We start from the raw sequence: 16,539 nt of genomic DNA, 5'->3' as shown, positions 1-16,539 counted from the left end.
ATTAGTATTCCCTCTCTCTTATCTAAAGTTCATCAAAACATTCATATCCAACAGGCCGTTCTGAAATATTTGATGAGAGGGAAGTGTAAGGAATACAGGTGGTCTTCACACCGAGGATGCCAAAATACAAGTGTTTTTTGTGGCTTCCTTAGCAGCTGCACTTGAACGGTGAGCAGGAGAGTGAAAACCCACGGAAGAGGTGTCTTGTTGCTAAAGACACTGCCCATCTTTGAAACATGCTATGAAGAATTGTTAACCTGCTTCTCTGAGGAGGTCCAGCTGTGAGCTGGCTACTCCTCAGGGGCTATGTGGGGACGAGCACTGGTGAGAGGGCCTTGTCCGTTACGAGGAAGAGACCCAACGAGCCACGTGCCACTTCAGTACTGTGATCTGAAGGGAACTCCACCGGCAGGCTGCCTTTGCTTAACAGGAGCAGCACAATGGCTGCCACACTGGCAAGGTCAAGGTTTCTTGACTAGAGTCTTGCTTCTTCAAGAGAGGCTTTAACAGTTTCCATGAAAAAGGCACTTAAAGCTGCCTTCTTGACTTAATAAGCCGGTAGGGCAAAAGTCCAACCCACAGGAAGTCTAAAATTTCTGAGGTTGTGAAATATGATGGTAAAACTGCTAAAATGAATTGGTCACAAATATTTCTTTCCTGGCTTTTCCTAATCTCAACAGTTGAGTGAGAATGTTTCAGTTTTAGGTTCCAGTTCTGTCTGTAAATGGAAAAGCCCTCAGTGCTTTGTGGAACAGTTGAGTTAAAGTGACCCCAGCCTGGCTTCATTACCTGGCTGCTTCCTGTACTGGAACAGCAAAGAGATATGTTTACCTCTGTAGTGCTTTTAAATTAGAATTTTACATCTCCATGCAGCTTTTTTGCCTTACTGCCTGACAGCTGCCATGCCTTACTTTATTAAATCACAAGCCTATTATTTTCTTTTTCACTGTAAATCACCTTGATATACTTTGAGAGATGCTACATAAAACTAAATTGATTTGAAATGGCTCTTAAGACACTCTCTGTATACCATTGTAGTTTATATTTGGACTCAGTTGGGTACTAAAAATGTTACTGAATAGGATGTCTAATGTGTATTGTTATCCCCATTAATATACCTCACAGAATATGAAGAACAGCAACAGCATCAGTTTTCTTATCTGAATTCCTGTTCAGTCTCCTTTCCTTCAGGAAATGCACAGAATAAAGGCCATGTTTGCAATTTCTTTCTTTGCTGTAAGAGGTTAGCTGGACACAGCAATAACCTCCTTACTCCAGGCTAAGGCTAGCAATGGCTATTTTGCTAAGTGAAAATATGTCTTTGTTTTTATGAACAATTATAGGATAAGGAAGGGAGGGTAAAGTCCTGTGAAAGGGAAACTGGCTGATCAGCAGTGCCTGGCCTTCTACTCGTCTACTAGCTAAAACGTGCTCTTCTCTCAAATCAGTTTTTTATGGAGAAGAAAATGTCTATGTAATATGGTGAGATTAAATTAAAATGATATATGAGCCCTCCTGCTGGGCAAAGCTCTGCAGCTGAGTCCAGGATCCTGCTCACAAACACCTTCTCTCAGCTCTGTGCATTGTCAAAGAGTAGTTTTCTTTTTGCACACCGTAGCTTTAATCTTGATGCCAAGGATCTTTGCCTTCAGTTGCTCTCTCCTTGAGATTTCTTTCCCCTTTCCTATTTTCACTACCAAAATAAATGCAAACTTCAGCACTTGCGCTTCTGAGTGAGTCATCTTTGCTGATCACTAAAGCCTTCCATCTCCCATAAGGAAAGTTTCATGTATCACTTTTTAATGATTCTGGCTGAATGCTGGAAGGGCAGGTCATACCGTAGCAAGAATTGGATTCAAGTACTGAGACCTCTTCCTCTCACTGTTTAGCTTTACTAAATGCCTTCTAGGGAACATGTTATAATTAGGTTTTGGAATGGCCAAAACAAAAGCTGAATGTCACTGTAAGGGAAGCTCTGAAAGAAAGAAACATTAAGCTTCTGTAAAGCAATCTGCAGAATTTAATACAAGACAGAGGCTTTGTGTTTTGAAATGTGAGCTTTCAGAGACTGTTTTCTGCATTGTTACCTTTCTCGTACAAATTTGGCTTATATCACATATATCCAGCGAGTCATCTCCATCCCATTATCTTGCTGATAAAAGGCCAACACAATATCGCTTTCACTGGCTACAGTGGATGGTCCCTTAAGGCTTGGTCCAAGAGTTATCTCCACAGCTAGTTTTCAATTTTTTCTAAACCCTATGCATTTCATTAATGACCCAATTGAAGTAAGCAATGAATGAAGTGCCTGTCTGAACACAGTGTGTTACGTGGATTCAGGATGGGCTAGAATTATTTACTTGCTCAAAGCGTTATTCACTGTGTCATTTGGGTTCCTATTAGGAGACTTTTCAGGATGCTAAATACTTAAGTAGAAATCCTGTCCTTACTTGAGTCAAGGAGAGTTTTCCCATTTAATTAATTGCCCTGGGACTTTACCCTTTGACTCAATGGATTTCTCATCTCCCCTTTCTATTGACTTCACTACTCTATGGGCACCATTTTAGCCAGAGATGATGGCATTACTTAGGCTTCTGCTTTGCAGCTAGCATAATCAATACATAATCCAGTCTCCAGAGAAATCAATACATAATTCTTGTTGTTGTTCCAGAGGCAGCACAATCAATATCTCTGCTGATCACTATGTCTTAGTCCAGGAAAGCACCTTCTCAGCGTACCTTTTGCATAAGCTCATCTTTCCAAAGTTCAATTCTGGGAAAATATCTGAGCAGCAGAACAGCAACCTTGTTACTCAAATTAATGCTTTCTAATCAGAATTTATTTAAATAAGCTTTCTTCTGTCACTAGGGCCAGGCTATAATATAGTGTGGCAGAGGAATCTGAAAAATCACAGTGTTGCCTTGATTAGGAGTCCCTTTGCTGAGGTCTCAGACTAAAAGGCATTTTCTCACGGTTTGCTCAAGTCCTATTTCCTCATCCTTTGCCCACTGTTTATATTACAAATGTTAGTTAACTAAACACTTACTGAGGATTTCTGTCTCTTGCAGTGGTGCCAAACTGCATGAGAGCCTATGGAAACAACATGGAATCTGCTCTGTCCCAGTGATGCTGTTCCAGAATAGATCCTTGAGCAGTCCCGTGTCCTGTTCTTTAGACTTGAGGAGGGCTGCATTTGCACTGCATTTGCTCACACTGGTTGAAGGTTTAGGCTAGAGTCATTAACTACACTGGTTTTATGCTAAGCAGTGCTATTAGTTGAAGCTCTGCTTTTCCTTCCTTGTTGTTTTGGAGAAGATACACTCTCAAGTTCACATGCTTCTTAACTGTTTGTCATTTGTGGTCAGGAAAATCATTGGGATGACTTGGTCAGTGGGAAAAAGCCTTCTAGCTTCCCTGTGTTTGCTGGAATTACTCTGACTCGACCCTTTGGAAAATGGAAACTTGCTTCAACTAATTGATGTCAACCACACATGTAAACCTGGCTCACATCTGTCTGCTGAGGCAGGGTAGGCCCCCCAGGCTGCTCTGACTCCTCTCGGAGACTAGCCAGGGCATCTGAAATGGCTGAGGACACTGTGCAAATAAAAAGCCGTCTGCTCAGGATTATCTGAGAACAGGAAGGATGTACTTGTCTGCCCGTGGCTAATGAATATGCTCATTAGGGTTTCCTCCTCTCATTTTCTGGGGAATCATCTTTTCCCTGTCCCCTATGCATACCCCTCATCACTTCTACATGGTTCATATGGATTATCCAATGGCCAGGAAAGTTAATTCTAAACTTTTAAGGTTCATTCAGCTTCCCAAGAAACAGCCTCTTCTGCCTGAAGATTTTTCCCACATAGGAAAAAAGGAATCAGCCTTTTCCATCTGTCTGAAACACTGGCTTGCAAAACATCCAGAAATCTGCAGGAGATAGCCTTTGTGCATTTACACAGAATGACATTAAAATAGACCTCTGGTGAATCCACCCGCTTACGCTCCCAAGAGACATATTGCAGTCTTGGTTGACCAAACACAGGGAAGCATCTGGATAGGAGAGATGAGGTGCCTCTTTCTGTCCACTGACTACAGGGATCCCAGGGAAACTTTGAACATCTGTTTTTTTTAAATGAATAAAGTGCAGTGAGGTGAATGCCATGCTAGGTGTAATGCAGAATACATTAAATTACTTTGCATGGCCCATCCACACACGTTTCTGTGCACGATTTCTCAATGGAATGGCAACCCTTCAAACACCTGACCTCCACAGCCCTTCTATCCACCCAGTGCAAGTTGCAGCAACTTTCCTGGCTGGTTCAGCTTTAGATTTCTGAAACTAAAAGCATAATGGGTCAACAAATATCTCTCTGAGTTCAGGATTCATTGTGCTAAACTTGGAAGCAGTAACAGGCAACCATATGCTTGATCCCAACATAGAAGAGAATGAAGAGGCACATGATGAAAATGGAAGTTAAAGTTTCTCATCTGATTCCCTTGGAATAGGAAATTATGATTCTGGAAAAATATCTAGAGATTTCAGCAGCTGAATAGCCTCACAAGAATGGGCCAGGCAAATTCAGATGAGTTGCCCGAGGCTGACACCTTTGGCTGGGATGATGCAACTAGAAGAGTCACTAAGCTAATAATGTTAGTGTGTTATTTTAACTTGGAACCAGGAATCACAGCATTACCATAAGGAATGTTTTAAATTTCTCAGAAAATAAATATATTTTAATTCATTAAAATATCACTAGATAAGTCTAAAAATTATTACAAATGGATTTTTAAATAATCAGCATATTTAAGTTGCGGATATGTGGCACTTTGTTCATGTTTAATATTTTTTTCCCAGTAATGCAGCTACACTTACAAAACTTACTTAACCTGCATGCTAAGCCTCAGCTTGTATGTTAATTTATTATTTTTTAATCAAGCCAGACTCTGACCTGAGTCAAAAATCAAGCATATAGCAAGTTTATTATCCTTGCACAAATGATGTTTGTCCAACAAGGAAAACTGAGGAAGAGCAGAATATGACACTGCAAACAGTGTGTCATCTACAATAAATGTCTTCCCTCTCAGTTTTTTGCAGATGGCTGTTACCATATGATCGTTAATGGATCATGTGACACAGGTGATTAGGGAATGCCCTGTTTCCAGCAGTGCTAGGTAATGATTTTGTTTGCTTTCGTGGGTGTTTCCAGTCTTTCTGCGAGTGGGCCACAAGTTCCTGCCTGACACTTATTTAATTCACTTCCTAATCCTTTTCAAGGCCTTCCTGATCTTTCTTTTGGATTTTAATTTCTTCAGTCAAGTGTTTCATCTGGATTTTGGCCTGCTAATGGAAAAAGATGATGGCAAATTCTGAAAAATCCCCACTGCAACTGATAGCACTACAGCCATCGTCTTGAGAGCAGCCTGGATAGGGCCTTCATGCATGAGCTACCTTCATGCAGAGCAAACAGCTCGTGGGCTTCAGAGCAAGGATCACTTGCAAGGGAAGGGTTACTCGTGTTTACAGGCTTATGTCTCAGAGGAGTGAATTCAAGCAGGGATCTGTTTGTTTTCCTGCAAGAAAGCCATTCAATAATGTTGAGGTTGTAAATGAGTGTTTATAGATTTAGGGATTTTTTTTTTTAATGGAACAAATGACATTTGGTTTACCAGAGGAAGCCAAGCTATGACTATTGCAACATAAGGTTGCTTGCTAATGTTTAGGCTATCCATCAGTGCAGGAGGACGTGAAAAGGTAGAAAGGTCCTGATAAGAGGCTGGACACTAGATACTATCCAAACCTATTAAGCACACGTGATGAGAGAAAAAAGCTTTCTGAGAACAGAAGCTTTTAAAATTGTCCTGTCATCTTTGTTGCTACTAATGGTAAGAATACTGTTCTTTTCCCAAAATGCTTTATTAAACATCTGGTTGCCTGTAGTAATGCACTATAGCAAGGGCTCTGTTGGATTGCTAATGAAAGAGGTTACATGACACTTCCAAGGATTGTGCGAGTAGCCTAACATTTGGGTAGCTAGAAAATCCTGGTTAGTATTAGCCTTCTTTTCTATTCTGCTTCTTAAGCTCCCTCCTCATCCTGCTGGCAGGTACTGCTACTGGTTATTTCATCTGTGTTTTCATCCTTTAATCTGTGTGCAAAACACTTTTAAAGCAGAAAAAAAGGCAACAAGTAAACCATACTTTCCATTCCCCCACTTTAAAGCAAGTTTATATAAAACAATTTCGGCTGGCCAGTTTATGAGCACACCTACACCAGTAAACCTATGTGTCTACAGAAATGAGGAAAAATCAGTTTCTTTGGTAAAGAAACCTCTATAAGCACGTTTCCAAATAATTATTTTAAAAGTATGAGTGTGGAAAGACTATGGTTTAAAGATACTGAAAAATATCTTGCCAAGCACTTCTTGTGAGGCCCAGTTTCTCACTAATTGAACTCAAAAGCATGTCTTCCATGGTGACCAGTTTAGATTCTTAAACTAAGGTGTACCAAAAGCCCCATAGCTGGTTGGGATTGTGGTGAGTGCTTCTATTTATTGAAAAGTATATAGTCTGCAGCTGATTCACTGGACTTGCAAAGGAAGCTGATATAACAACTAAATTTTGTCTCATGGGACAATTTGTTATTTCAAAATTACTTCCTATGGGGCTTTGAGTGTTTTAAGATTTCCTCTGGTCACCTATAGGAGCCAGGAAGAAATTTCTCCTTCTTGATCTAGGCAATCTTTTCTCTTCCTTTGTTGCTCTGAAACTCATGTTGTGGTTACACCCTCAAATTTATCTGAACCAAATAATTTAACATTCCAAGGAAGCCACACGTTGGATTGAAGAGCTTTATGTAGGAAACATTTCGACTCACACCATTTGCATGGCAGTTGCTTGTTTGCCACTATCAAGAACAGAAATGTGGTTTCTAGTAAGGAACAGCTACAAAAAAGTCTACTGAGAACAGGAAAAACAAGGTATAGATAGATAGCAGACCTTATTGCTGATTAACAGGATATCCATGAAAAATGCTTCATATACTTTTATGCACTTGTCAGAAGGGAAACCTCAGTGGTTGCTAAATTGCTCCAAGAAAGGGCGTAGTTCAAGACTACAACTTGTACCCCAGCAGCAAAGAGGAAGGATGCTGGATGAAAAAAGAAACTTGTCCTTTTCCTACCAGTGGACTTGGAGAGGCCCAAGAGGCAGCCCAGCGAGTCTGGAGCAAGTTGGCCTGAAGCTACATCAGATCTACTGCAGTAAATGAGTTCATGAACTGAGATGGTTAGCGTTGCCTTATGTGTTGGATTAGTACAAACCCTCCAGGCAGAAGAACATGTTCAGATGTTTGCTGAGGGCTCTATTGTTTTCAGTCATTGTGTTTTTCTGTGTGTCAACATATGTTTTGATAGTTTAGTAGAATATGAGGGAAAACAGATTCATCATGACTCCAGGTCAGCCTACAGCTACAAAACAAACCCCACAGTTGATAGGAACTGCTGATTTCCTTCGTTTAGCTACCAGCAAGTGATCCTGCACTCAGTACTGAAAACACCATTTGATCAGAGAACAGGATTGGATTCAATTTTTTTTCTCGATGATTGACCCATCCTGTAATCATGGGCAAGGTATTTCATGACTTTGCCTTCCATTCCCACTCCCAAGGCTAGTGAGATCGGTTTGCTTTGGAAGCTTTAGCTCTCATGACATGTATATGTAATGCCTGGCATTACAGGCCCCCATTCTCATGTATAATGTCTACACACTGTTGTAATAGATAAATTGCTACTAATAGCACAGCTGCTCTCCATGCTTCCTGTCCACCTCACTGTCAGTTCCTGCATCTGTCACCTCAAAGCAAATGTCCTGGAATTATGAAGCCTTGCGCGTTACTGCTTTGCCTCATACAGACCCAGATGACTTTGTGGTAGGAAAAAAAATAAAAAGAAAATGCAGAAGTTGATTACTTAAAGTGTTGCAGCTGCTCCTGTTGTAGAATTGGCTGTTTACTACATATACAGCTAAAACCAAACAGACAAGATCAGACACAGGGCAAGAAAAAAGAAAGTTCCATCATTTTTGTGCATAACACCAAAAAGCGTTCAAGCGACTGCGTATGCTGTGACAGTGCTGGGAACTTTTCCCCCACCAGGTTGAAACAAATGTCTAACCCAGACTTCCGAAAATCAAAGTGCCACCAAGACACTCTAGCTTCTCCTTCATTGCTTTCCTCTGCATTTCTTGGTTGAACTCAAAGGTCTTAAAGGTCTTTTCCAACCTAAGTAATTCTATGATTCTCACTGTCAGCCCCTTTACACTTCCTCTCCATTGGTCTCCAGCTGCATGGTCAGTACTTCCCAGGCTGTAGCTCTGACTGAATCTCATCTGGCATTGGCCTGCTCCTGCCCAAAACAGGGAGGTGGGGGGACACCAGAGCCACCCAAAGTGGCTGCAGGCATCTCCCTGTGGTGGGGCAAGCAGAGCCCAGGCTGTGCCCTGAGGGCAGCAGTGCAGACCTCAGTGGAGACACCACGGGCCAGTTCTTGGGGTGAATCTCTAGGCACGAGTAGCAGATCAGCCTTGCAGGGACAGAGTCACAATTTCATGGCCTCAATTTTGCTTACCATTACCTTTCCCCTTTGAAAACATGCATTACCTGAGCACATAAACTTGTCTTTCTCTGATTTTGTGCCTACCAACATGATTTGCATGTATCTACCTAGTCTCCCTTTTTCTGGTAACCGCTCTGATTACAGTCCTCCTTATCACTCCTTGTGAGTGTTTGCCTCAAAAGACCAAGGACAGTCACCCCTGATAGTCATACCATTGCTACCTGCCCTGGTAACTACTCCCCCTGCTAGTTGAGCCTTCCTCAAACGTCTAGAGAATGATGTGACTGCAAAAGCAAGAGCAGAAATGGCATTGCATGTGGCAAACTTCCCATCCTTGACACAAACCATTGCTCTCTGTTGCTGGTCCTGGGTCACGGCCGTGTGAGTACAAATCGAATGCAGCAACATAACAGCTGGATGAAGCCAGTATTTCCAGGTTTTTGTGTATGAACCCTTCTCATCCCATCATGCACCATCTCACACCAAAGTTCATTTTAGCCTGTTTCTTTCGTAGTTTTGAGGTCTCTACTAGTAGCAAATCTGTGTGGAGATTTTCAAATAGATTATATGTGGAAAATTGCTGTCAACATCTGAAAATACACATATCATTAAGACAGAAGTGCTTGAAACCGGAGACAGCTCAAGAAAAGTTATGGCTTGAACTTTTGTCCATTGAAACATTTTTAATTGTTTTAAGCTAGTTTGTTGTGGAATGTTTTCATAACCTGAGACATAACATATGCTGCACATTATTTATTTTATGCAAGTGACTTTTAAAATAACTCATTGTATTTCAGTATCATGGCTGCATGACTGAAACTTGACAGGAAAGCAGTTGTGTTTATGAAAAAAGTTTGCATGAAGTCTATTTGATCTAAAGAGTGTAGTATCTTTCTTGTTCGTATAATTTTTGTACTGACAAACAGTCATGCTTTAAGATACTGTGATGACTCACATCCACTGGCAAGAGTTGGTATAAAATGAAAGCCTGTATTTCTAGGTATCTGTTTCTTATTCACTAATTGCAAGCTACAAATGGACTGATTTGAGGAATCTGAGCTTCTCTATCTTTTGTTTATCTCAGTGAGACTTCTTTGATTTAAGTCACAGATGATGATCAACTCTTCTGCAAAACACAACTCTTAACCTCCCTGCTCACTGTTCTGTAAAATATTGTGAGGTTGCCATCTAGCTCATGAAGACTTAATCATGCAATAAAGCTTTAATATTTCAAGGTTCTTAGATGAAAGACACTGTGTAAGGATAAAGAATTACGTCCAGACTACGGACCTGCTCTGTTTCTTGCAAAGTCACTGTGAAATCAATGCTATCCCTTTTTCTGATCTGAAGTTCAAGGTTCTGCAAGCTATTTCTCCTCCAGGCGGGGGAGGGTGGGCGAGTGGCTGCATGGTGTTTGGCTGCTGACCGGGTTCAGACCACGACAAGGAGACAGTGACGAATGAGACAAGTGTCTTTGAAGCAGGACCATTCATTTGCAAAGAAGATACTTATTCCTTTGCTCTGAGCTCCAGGTTTCCTCTGGTGAGCACTCAGCATACAAACTGCCTTCCTCATCTGTTCAAGGGGCCATGCCATTTGCCTGTGTTTGAGAGTCAAGTGTCTTGCAAAACCATTGGTACAAAGGATTGGGAGAGGCCTCAAGAGCTTCTTGCACTGGACAGACATCAAATATACTTAGATCATCAACAGATGTCTGTCTGCCCTCAGAGGTCTTTCAGACCTCTGAGAACAGATTCTACAATATTCATATGCCTGTTCTTGTGCTTCCCTATGTGAAAAATTAGAAAAAAAGCCTTCATATCCAATTAAGTGGATTCCTTCACATTATTTCCCCAGTGTAGAGCAGAACATGTAGAATAATTGATCCCTGCCTTCTTTATTAAAAACATTTCTATATTAAAAGACCTTTATCATGTTTCACTCTTACTTTTCCAGACTAAACAAATCTGGTTTCTCAATGCCGCCCTTCGGCATTTTTTTTCCCCAAGCATGTTTCTCAACTCTCCAGACACTTGATGTTCTCGTCAGCTCTCTATAGCTTTTTCAAATGGTGGTGGCCCCACCTGCATATGTGTTTCTAGATGGAGTCTCAGCACATCCCTCTCAGTTCTCTTTGTCATCTGGGCACTTTTACCACAGAAACAGCAGCATTGCACAAAATAAACCAACTCTGCACATGCAGGTTTGTGTTGTGTGTGCATCTACTCTGGGCTCCATACAGCTATCGGAAATAATCAGAGTTGGTTACATGGACACCTGCTACTTGCCCCACTCCAGTTTCAGAAAGTCTAACCCCAACTGCTGGGTTGTCAGGAAAATGCTTTTTCTCACTGAAGTTGCAAATCTGTGCTAGCTGCCTGGCTGCTTTCACTTCCACAGACTGAGAGGCACTACATCTTGAATGAAGCCATACTTCCCAAATATTTGGAAATTCTGTCTTAAGGAAAATTAGAACAAATAACATGTTTTAATGAAAAAGTAAAATTACCAGAGAAGGTCTTCTGAATGCCTTCCTTGGTACTGCTGGCATTTCAGCTTGTTTTATAAAGAATTTGTTTAGCTGATAGATGGACAAAAAGTCAGGTGTCCTCCACACAGTCACAGGGGAAACACCATCAGAGAAATGTTGTAAGCACCATGGCAAACATATAGAGATGATTTTATGAGAAAACTTATTTGTTTACTGTCCTGTTCAGTGAAGGTCAGCAAATACCATGTCCAGAAGGGATGAGTGAAGTGGCCTGTAGCAAAACTTACAGAGCTGTCAAAAAAGGAGAGTTCACGTTTTAAAGCATAGTGATGCAATATGACATTCAAAATAACAGATAATAGGGAGTTACACACCCTGGAAGCTTTCATTTGATCTGAATGAGATTTCCCTTCTTTTCAGTACTTCGGTGAGGTGAGGCGTGCCGGGCCATGGTCAGCACCAGGCGCAGCACAGGCAGGACTGCCTGGCAGGGGTCTCCTGGCATGCGGGCTGCCAGGGCAGCTGTGGTGGTGTGGGAAAGGCCAGGTTCTATTCAGCTTGTGGTGCTCTCAGCTGTCATCAAGAACCTGGTATTTATGGGCGATACAGCATCCAGCTTCAAACCTAGCCACCCTGCTGTTTATCAGTGGTTGCAGCCTAGTGAACAGGAGAGGAAGGGGGAGGAACTTCAATCAACCTCACAGCAAAGTACGGAGGGCATCTTGGAGGCCCAGTGGCTTAGTTTGGAAGGAGCAGCGATGTCCGAATTTTTGTGAACACAGACACAACTAACCTCAAATAAGTGTGTGACATCTCATCTGTTTTCATGCTATTTACTGAAATAGAAGAGCAGCCAGGAGGATCTTTTTTACCTTTTAAGTAAGAAAAAACAAAGTTTAGAATTGGAGACTTTTTTCTCAGTGTGTAAGTGGTACTCAGAAGTAACTTAATATCCATTTTTTGTTTCTCAGATAATCACTAATCCAACTCCTAGTTGCGTTCTTTTCTTAAAATTAAACAAGAGGACATCATAAACCTGAGATGTTGCTTTGCCAGCAAAATATTTATATGAAATTTTTCAGTTTCTGGCCATAAATGAGAAGATACAGGAGATGACAGAAGATTTTGATTAAAACCTGGTGAAAGTAGTTTGGACTTTTGGATTTTATTAAACTGTCTGGTCAAAAAAGATAACATGATGAGAGAAAATTTTGTTGTTGGATCAATTTAAGCACTTTTTGTGCTGCCAGAGTCTTAGGCCATGGATCTGGTTTCAGTTCCATGAGCTTTACCCTAGTGTTACTCTGTTGATTCAACTGCCATAATTTCTGATTTACATTATTGTAATTGAGATCAAGAATCACTTTCTTTGCCTTAAGGAAACAGAATAGTCATTAGGGGAAATATAGGACTGTACTTGTTAAAACTACCCAGTGTTTTGTTTTGAGTACAAGAAAACATAACAGGTTTCTGCAGGTGTTTCTGAAGAGTTAGCAGAATATTCTTTGTCACACGCTCAGATGTAATGGTTTTAATCACGGTGTGTATGGCTCTCCTAGCTGCCACAGGACATTTAATATGTTGGAAAAGGTGCCTCTGTTCCCCTGTAAAAGCCGAATTTGCTTTTACAGCCATTACCCATAATGCAGTGGGATAACGGTGTTAATAACCATTTCATCAGGGCTGCAGAAATCTTTTGCATCTCTCCAGGGAAGAAGCAACTTTTTCTTCTGTAAGTGGCCAAAGTGTTACCTTTGGAAGCTTTCACTCTTGGGATCCAAATGCTTTCTTGAACTCATAACCTGTGCTACCTAATTGTTCTCCAGGGGAGCAAAAGTAGGTTGGTGGGTTGGGTTTTGGCCTGTAATTGTTTCTGGCTTTTTTTGAACATTTGAAGGCTGTAGGTGTGCATAGTACTCAAGCAAGGAAAGTGGCAGAAATGGTTATTTAATGGGAGCAGTGGGAACTGTGAAGTCTCAAGGAAAATGTCAGGAAGGATCATACAAAGACTCCCTAGAACCGTATGCAGAGTTGGAAAGGGTTAGGTATGCTCCTCCCATACACGTGGTGCAGCTGCTCTGCCCTGAACACTATGAAGGGCTGCATAATGACACAAAATGTTTTGCTGGGCCTACAAAACCTTTGGAAATGATCAACCTGTGGGAAAAAAAAATTGTTTTTTTGTTATAGAAAATGAAGTCATCTAGTAAAGTGATTGCACTACATTGTAAGGCTTTAGTCCATGAACAGGATGCATCTATTTATGTCTATACCTCCCTTGATATTGTTAGCTTGCTCTCGATTTGTTCAGAGGAAGCAAAGATTCAAAGGTCAGCAATGAGTGGTTTTAAAAAACCAAGTGGTGACTTTATCTCCCGCAAACTTGCAGGGAAGAATCACAGTTCATGCCATTTTAAAATACTTCCCACATGGTCTTACAGTTTCTTTTGTTCAGTCCTCTCCCCTTTCCCTTTAAGAATTTTGTTTCTTCTTTATGAAAAAGAGTTAGCTGATGCTTATAATGTTTTTTTAAATGTACTTCGTTCTCAGACAAAATTTGATAGAATTATGACTATAATAATGCATCATGGGCATGATCTTCAACATCAAACTCAAGGCAGATTACCTCCTATTGGGAAATGAATTCCCAATGGGACATGAAGTTGCCTGACATGAGTAAGAATCAGGTCACTTGGTCTAAATGACTAATTATGGGGTTTAGTACTTAGCTTTTGGATCTTAATTTTGGCCTATAAATGTAGAACAACTTCTAGATTTAATTAGTAGTAACTTCAATTAGAGGCCTTAGTATCAATTTTATATAAGCACAACTCCATTCACATCACAAGACACTCCTGATTCACAGCCGTACAAAGACTGTGGAGTTCAGTGGTGGTTTTGTACCCTATAAATCAGAGACATGTTCAAGAATACCAGGTCTCTGAGCAGTGGACTCAGACAGCCACGTACAAGCTGTGGGCGGCCAATGAACTTGTGTACACACCCCATTGAGTATGCAAACTGTAAAGTATAGGTATTAATTCATATGGCTCCTAGTTGAAATCAGATGAAATACTGCTAATCATTAAGCTTTGGTTCCTATCTAAATGTTCCTTTAAAAGCCTTTTTTTTTTTTCTTTTTCCATTTTTTTTCTTTTCCCCAGTAGTTTCAATGCATCAGCTGTAGGACTGGAAAACAGGACTTTTGAGGCTTTTTCCTAGTTCTTTCACTGCTTCACTCTTGTCTCTGCTTATTTACATGAACTAAAACTGGGACTTAGATTTAGTCATGGGTATCTACAGTTACGAATTTATGTAAGTTGTCTGATTTACTGAGACTTGTTCTACAGTTCTCAGTTCCTGTCAATCAAGCTGAGAAAATCTGGCTTTGTCTCAGTCTCTTCATCTTTTAGATGATAATGTGGGGGGCTTATCTACCTCTTAAGAAACTGTGAGACTCCTTAATTATTAGGAATACACTCTGTTTGCAATTAAAAGTGGGTGTTTGCTAGATATCTTTTGCTGAGGAAATGGAGGAATATATGGAGGAAATGGGGAAATACTTCAGTGAGGTCAAAGATATCCAGCATGTTCTGCAGATTATCTGTCAAGGTTGAATAGTGAGACTGCATTACACAGCATGCACAGACAGTTCTGTAAACCATGTTCCTATTTAAAAACATTCAAGTGGAACAAACTTACTTTTTCATGTCACAACCAGGATCATATTCACATTTCAGCAGTGGGAAGGAAAAGATAAAAGACTTAATTCAGCTTTCACCATACTGGAGATTTTCTCTGGCTCCACCTCTGCCCCTTCCTCTGTCCTCATTCCCAGTGTTTTTGAACTCTGCCTGCAATGCATTTCATTGCTTGCCAAGATATCCCCAACTAAGGGTGAGTTAATGAGAACATCTGGCCAGGAATGAGTGATGATGCTCTGTGACCCACCCACTCAGCACATCTGGTGGTCGTGACCGTGGATGGGGAACCTTACTGAGTGTTAAGGCTTCTGCAAGGAAAGAGGATTTTGCCATCTGTAGCTGGATTTGTTGAAAATACCCAAATCCAATTGGTTATGTGAAGGGGCTTTCATGTCAATGGGAGAAATTTCTATAAATAGGTGCACACACGTATGCTTATACACTTTTTTATATAATTACAGTATACAGTCACTGAGTAAGAATGTGGACTGCCTAAAAACTGTCTTTAGAGATAATTAGTCCCAAAGGTCCTAAACTGGTTAACCATCAAGGCATACTGCAAAAGACCTCTCTTTGGTAAGGGCTTTTTGAAGGGGCTGAATGTACATTCTCTCTAAAGGGAGGAGAGGATGAAAAGAGTTTATGTGCTGGGTTGGCAGAGTTGTGTTTTTAAATGATTATTTTAAAACTGCTGGATTATTTTTGTCCTTCTAATGATAAATTAAGGTGTCCAGACACTTTTGTGAGCATCTTTTTATATTATTTATATATAAATCAATAAATACCAATTTTGTTCTTGTTTTCATTTGCTGATGAAAAAATAAAAATTAAAAAGATGGATTTTTCAGACAGCACAATGAATCATCAATGAAGTGAAAACACTGGGCAAATTCTCTTTTGTTTAAGAGAATGGCCTGTACACAGTTCAGGCCAGCACATTTTTCATGGGATGCAAGGGAGCAGTTCAAAGAATTGGCAAGGAGTGGGTCCTGCATATTCATGAGGCTGGGCAAGGAGGTAGAGGTACAGGAGAAGGCAGAAAAGCAATGTGAGGATAGAGCGGAATGTGGAGCAAGTTACCACGGTATCCTATTTTACTGCTCTTTGACGTAAAGCTCCTTTGCTTTTACACAACCACTGGAATTGAATGGAAGCAGCTCAGGGCATAAATAATGAATGTGTCTTTTACACATTGAGAGAGGAGAATCTGCACCTCATCACAGAGATAATGTGCCTCTCTCTTCTCTCTCCAGTCTCCAGCCTGCGTTCCCGAAGTCAGTCAAGATCTTATCCAACAAACAGAGGAGAAACTCGAAAACAGCCCCTGCAAAGAGCTATTTTCTCACTGTACAAAGTAAGTATAACTCGATACCCGAAGATTGCAGGGCTGCAGTCAGCAGCTTGTAAGGAATGTGTAAGGTAAAGAGAGACATTTCAATTTGAACCTGAAGCATGTATCTTCGGTTTATGTTCATAATCCTAGAGGCGTAGCTGACAAGCGGTGAAGTCATTTCATCTGAACAAAATATAATAAATATTTCCATGCCATTATATACACTACACACAGGCACTTAGTGTTTCAGGTATTTGACAGAGTGTTCTAGCCAAGTAAACCAGCCATGGATTTCATGCTGTGTGAAAAGAGCTACAATGATAATGTATCCAAAGAAAACATCTCTGTTTCAAAGTGAATAAAAATTAAGTGGCTATACAGTCCATTTAGACAGAGGAATGT

General features: G+C 40.7%; 1 protein-coding gene across 6 annotated transcripts in view; it reads left to right on the top strand.

Annotated features, from left to right (window-relative positions):
- Window positions 1–16,539, top strand: part of GRK5 (G protein-coupled receptor kinase 5) — a 165,387-nt gene that overhangs the window by 120,775 nt on the left and 28,073 nt on the right. For 4 of the 6 annotated variants that reach the window (XM_032988558.2, XM_032988559.2, XM_042806118.1 and 1 more), the window contains one exon: window positions 16,058–16,158. In XM_032988558.2, the coding sequence (XP_032844449.2) occupies window positions 16,058–16,158 (101 nt within the window). Of the gene's footprint in view, window positions 1–15,832; window positions 15,889–16,057; window positions 16,159–16,539 lie in introns of those variants that run through there. The other 2 variants (XM_032988560.2, XM_032988561.2) reach the window with 2 other exon arrangements.

Source organism: Tyto alba, unplaced genomic scaffold (genome assembly GCF_018691265.1).
Source record: "Tyto alba isolate M040663 unplaced genomic scaffold, T.alba_DEE_v4.0 Super-Scaffold_1, whole genome shotgun sequence".
Taxonomy (NCBI): domain Eukaryota; kingdom Metazoa; phylum Chordata; class Aves; order Strigiformes; family Tytonidae; genus Tyto; species Tyto alba.
This window is presented reverse-complemented; position numbering and strand designations above follow the sequence as displayed.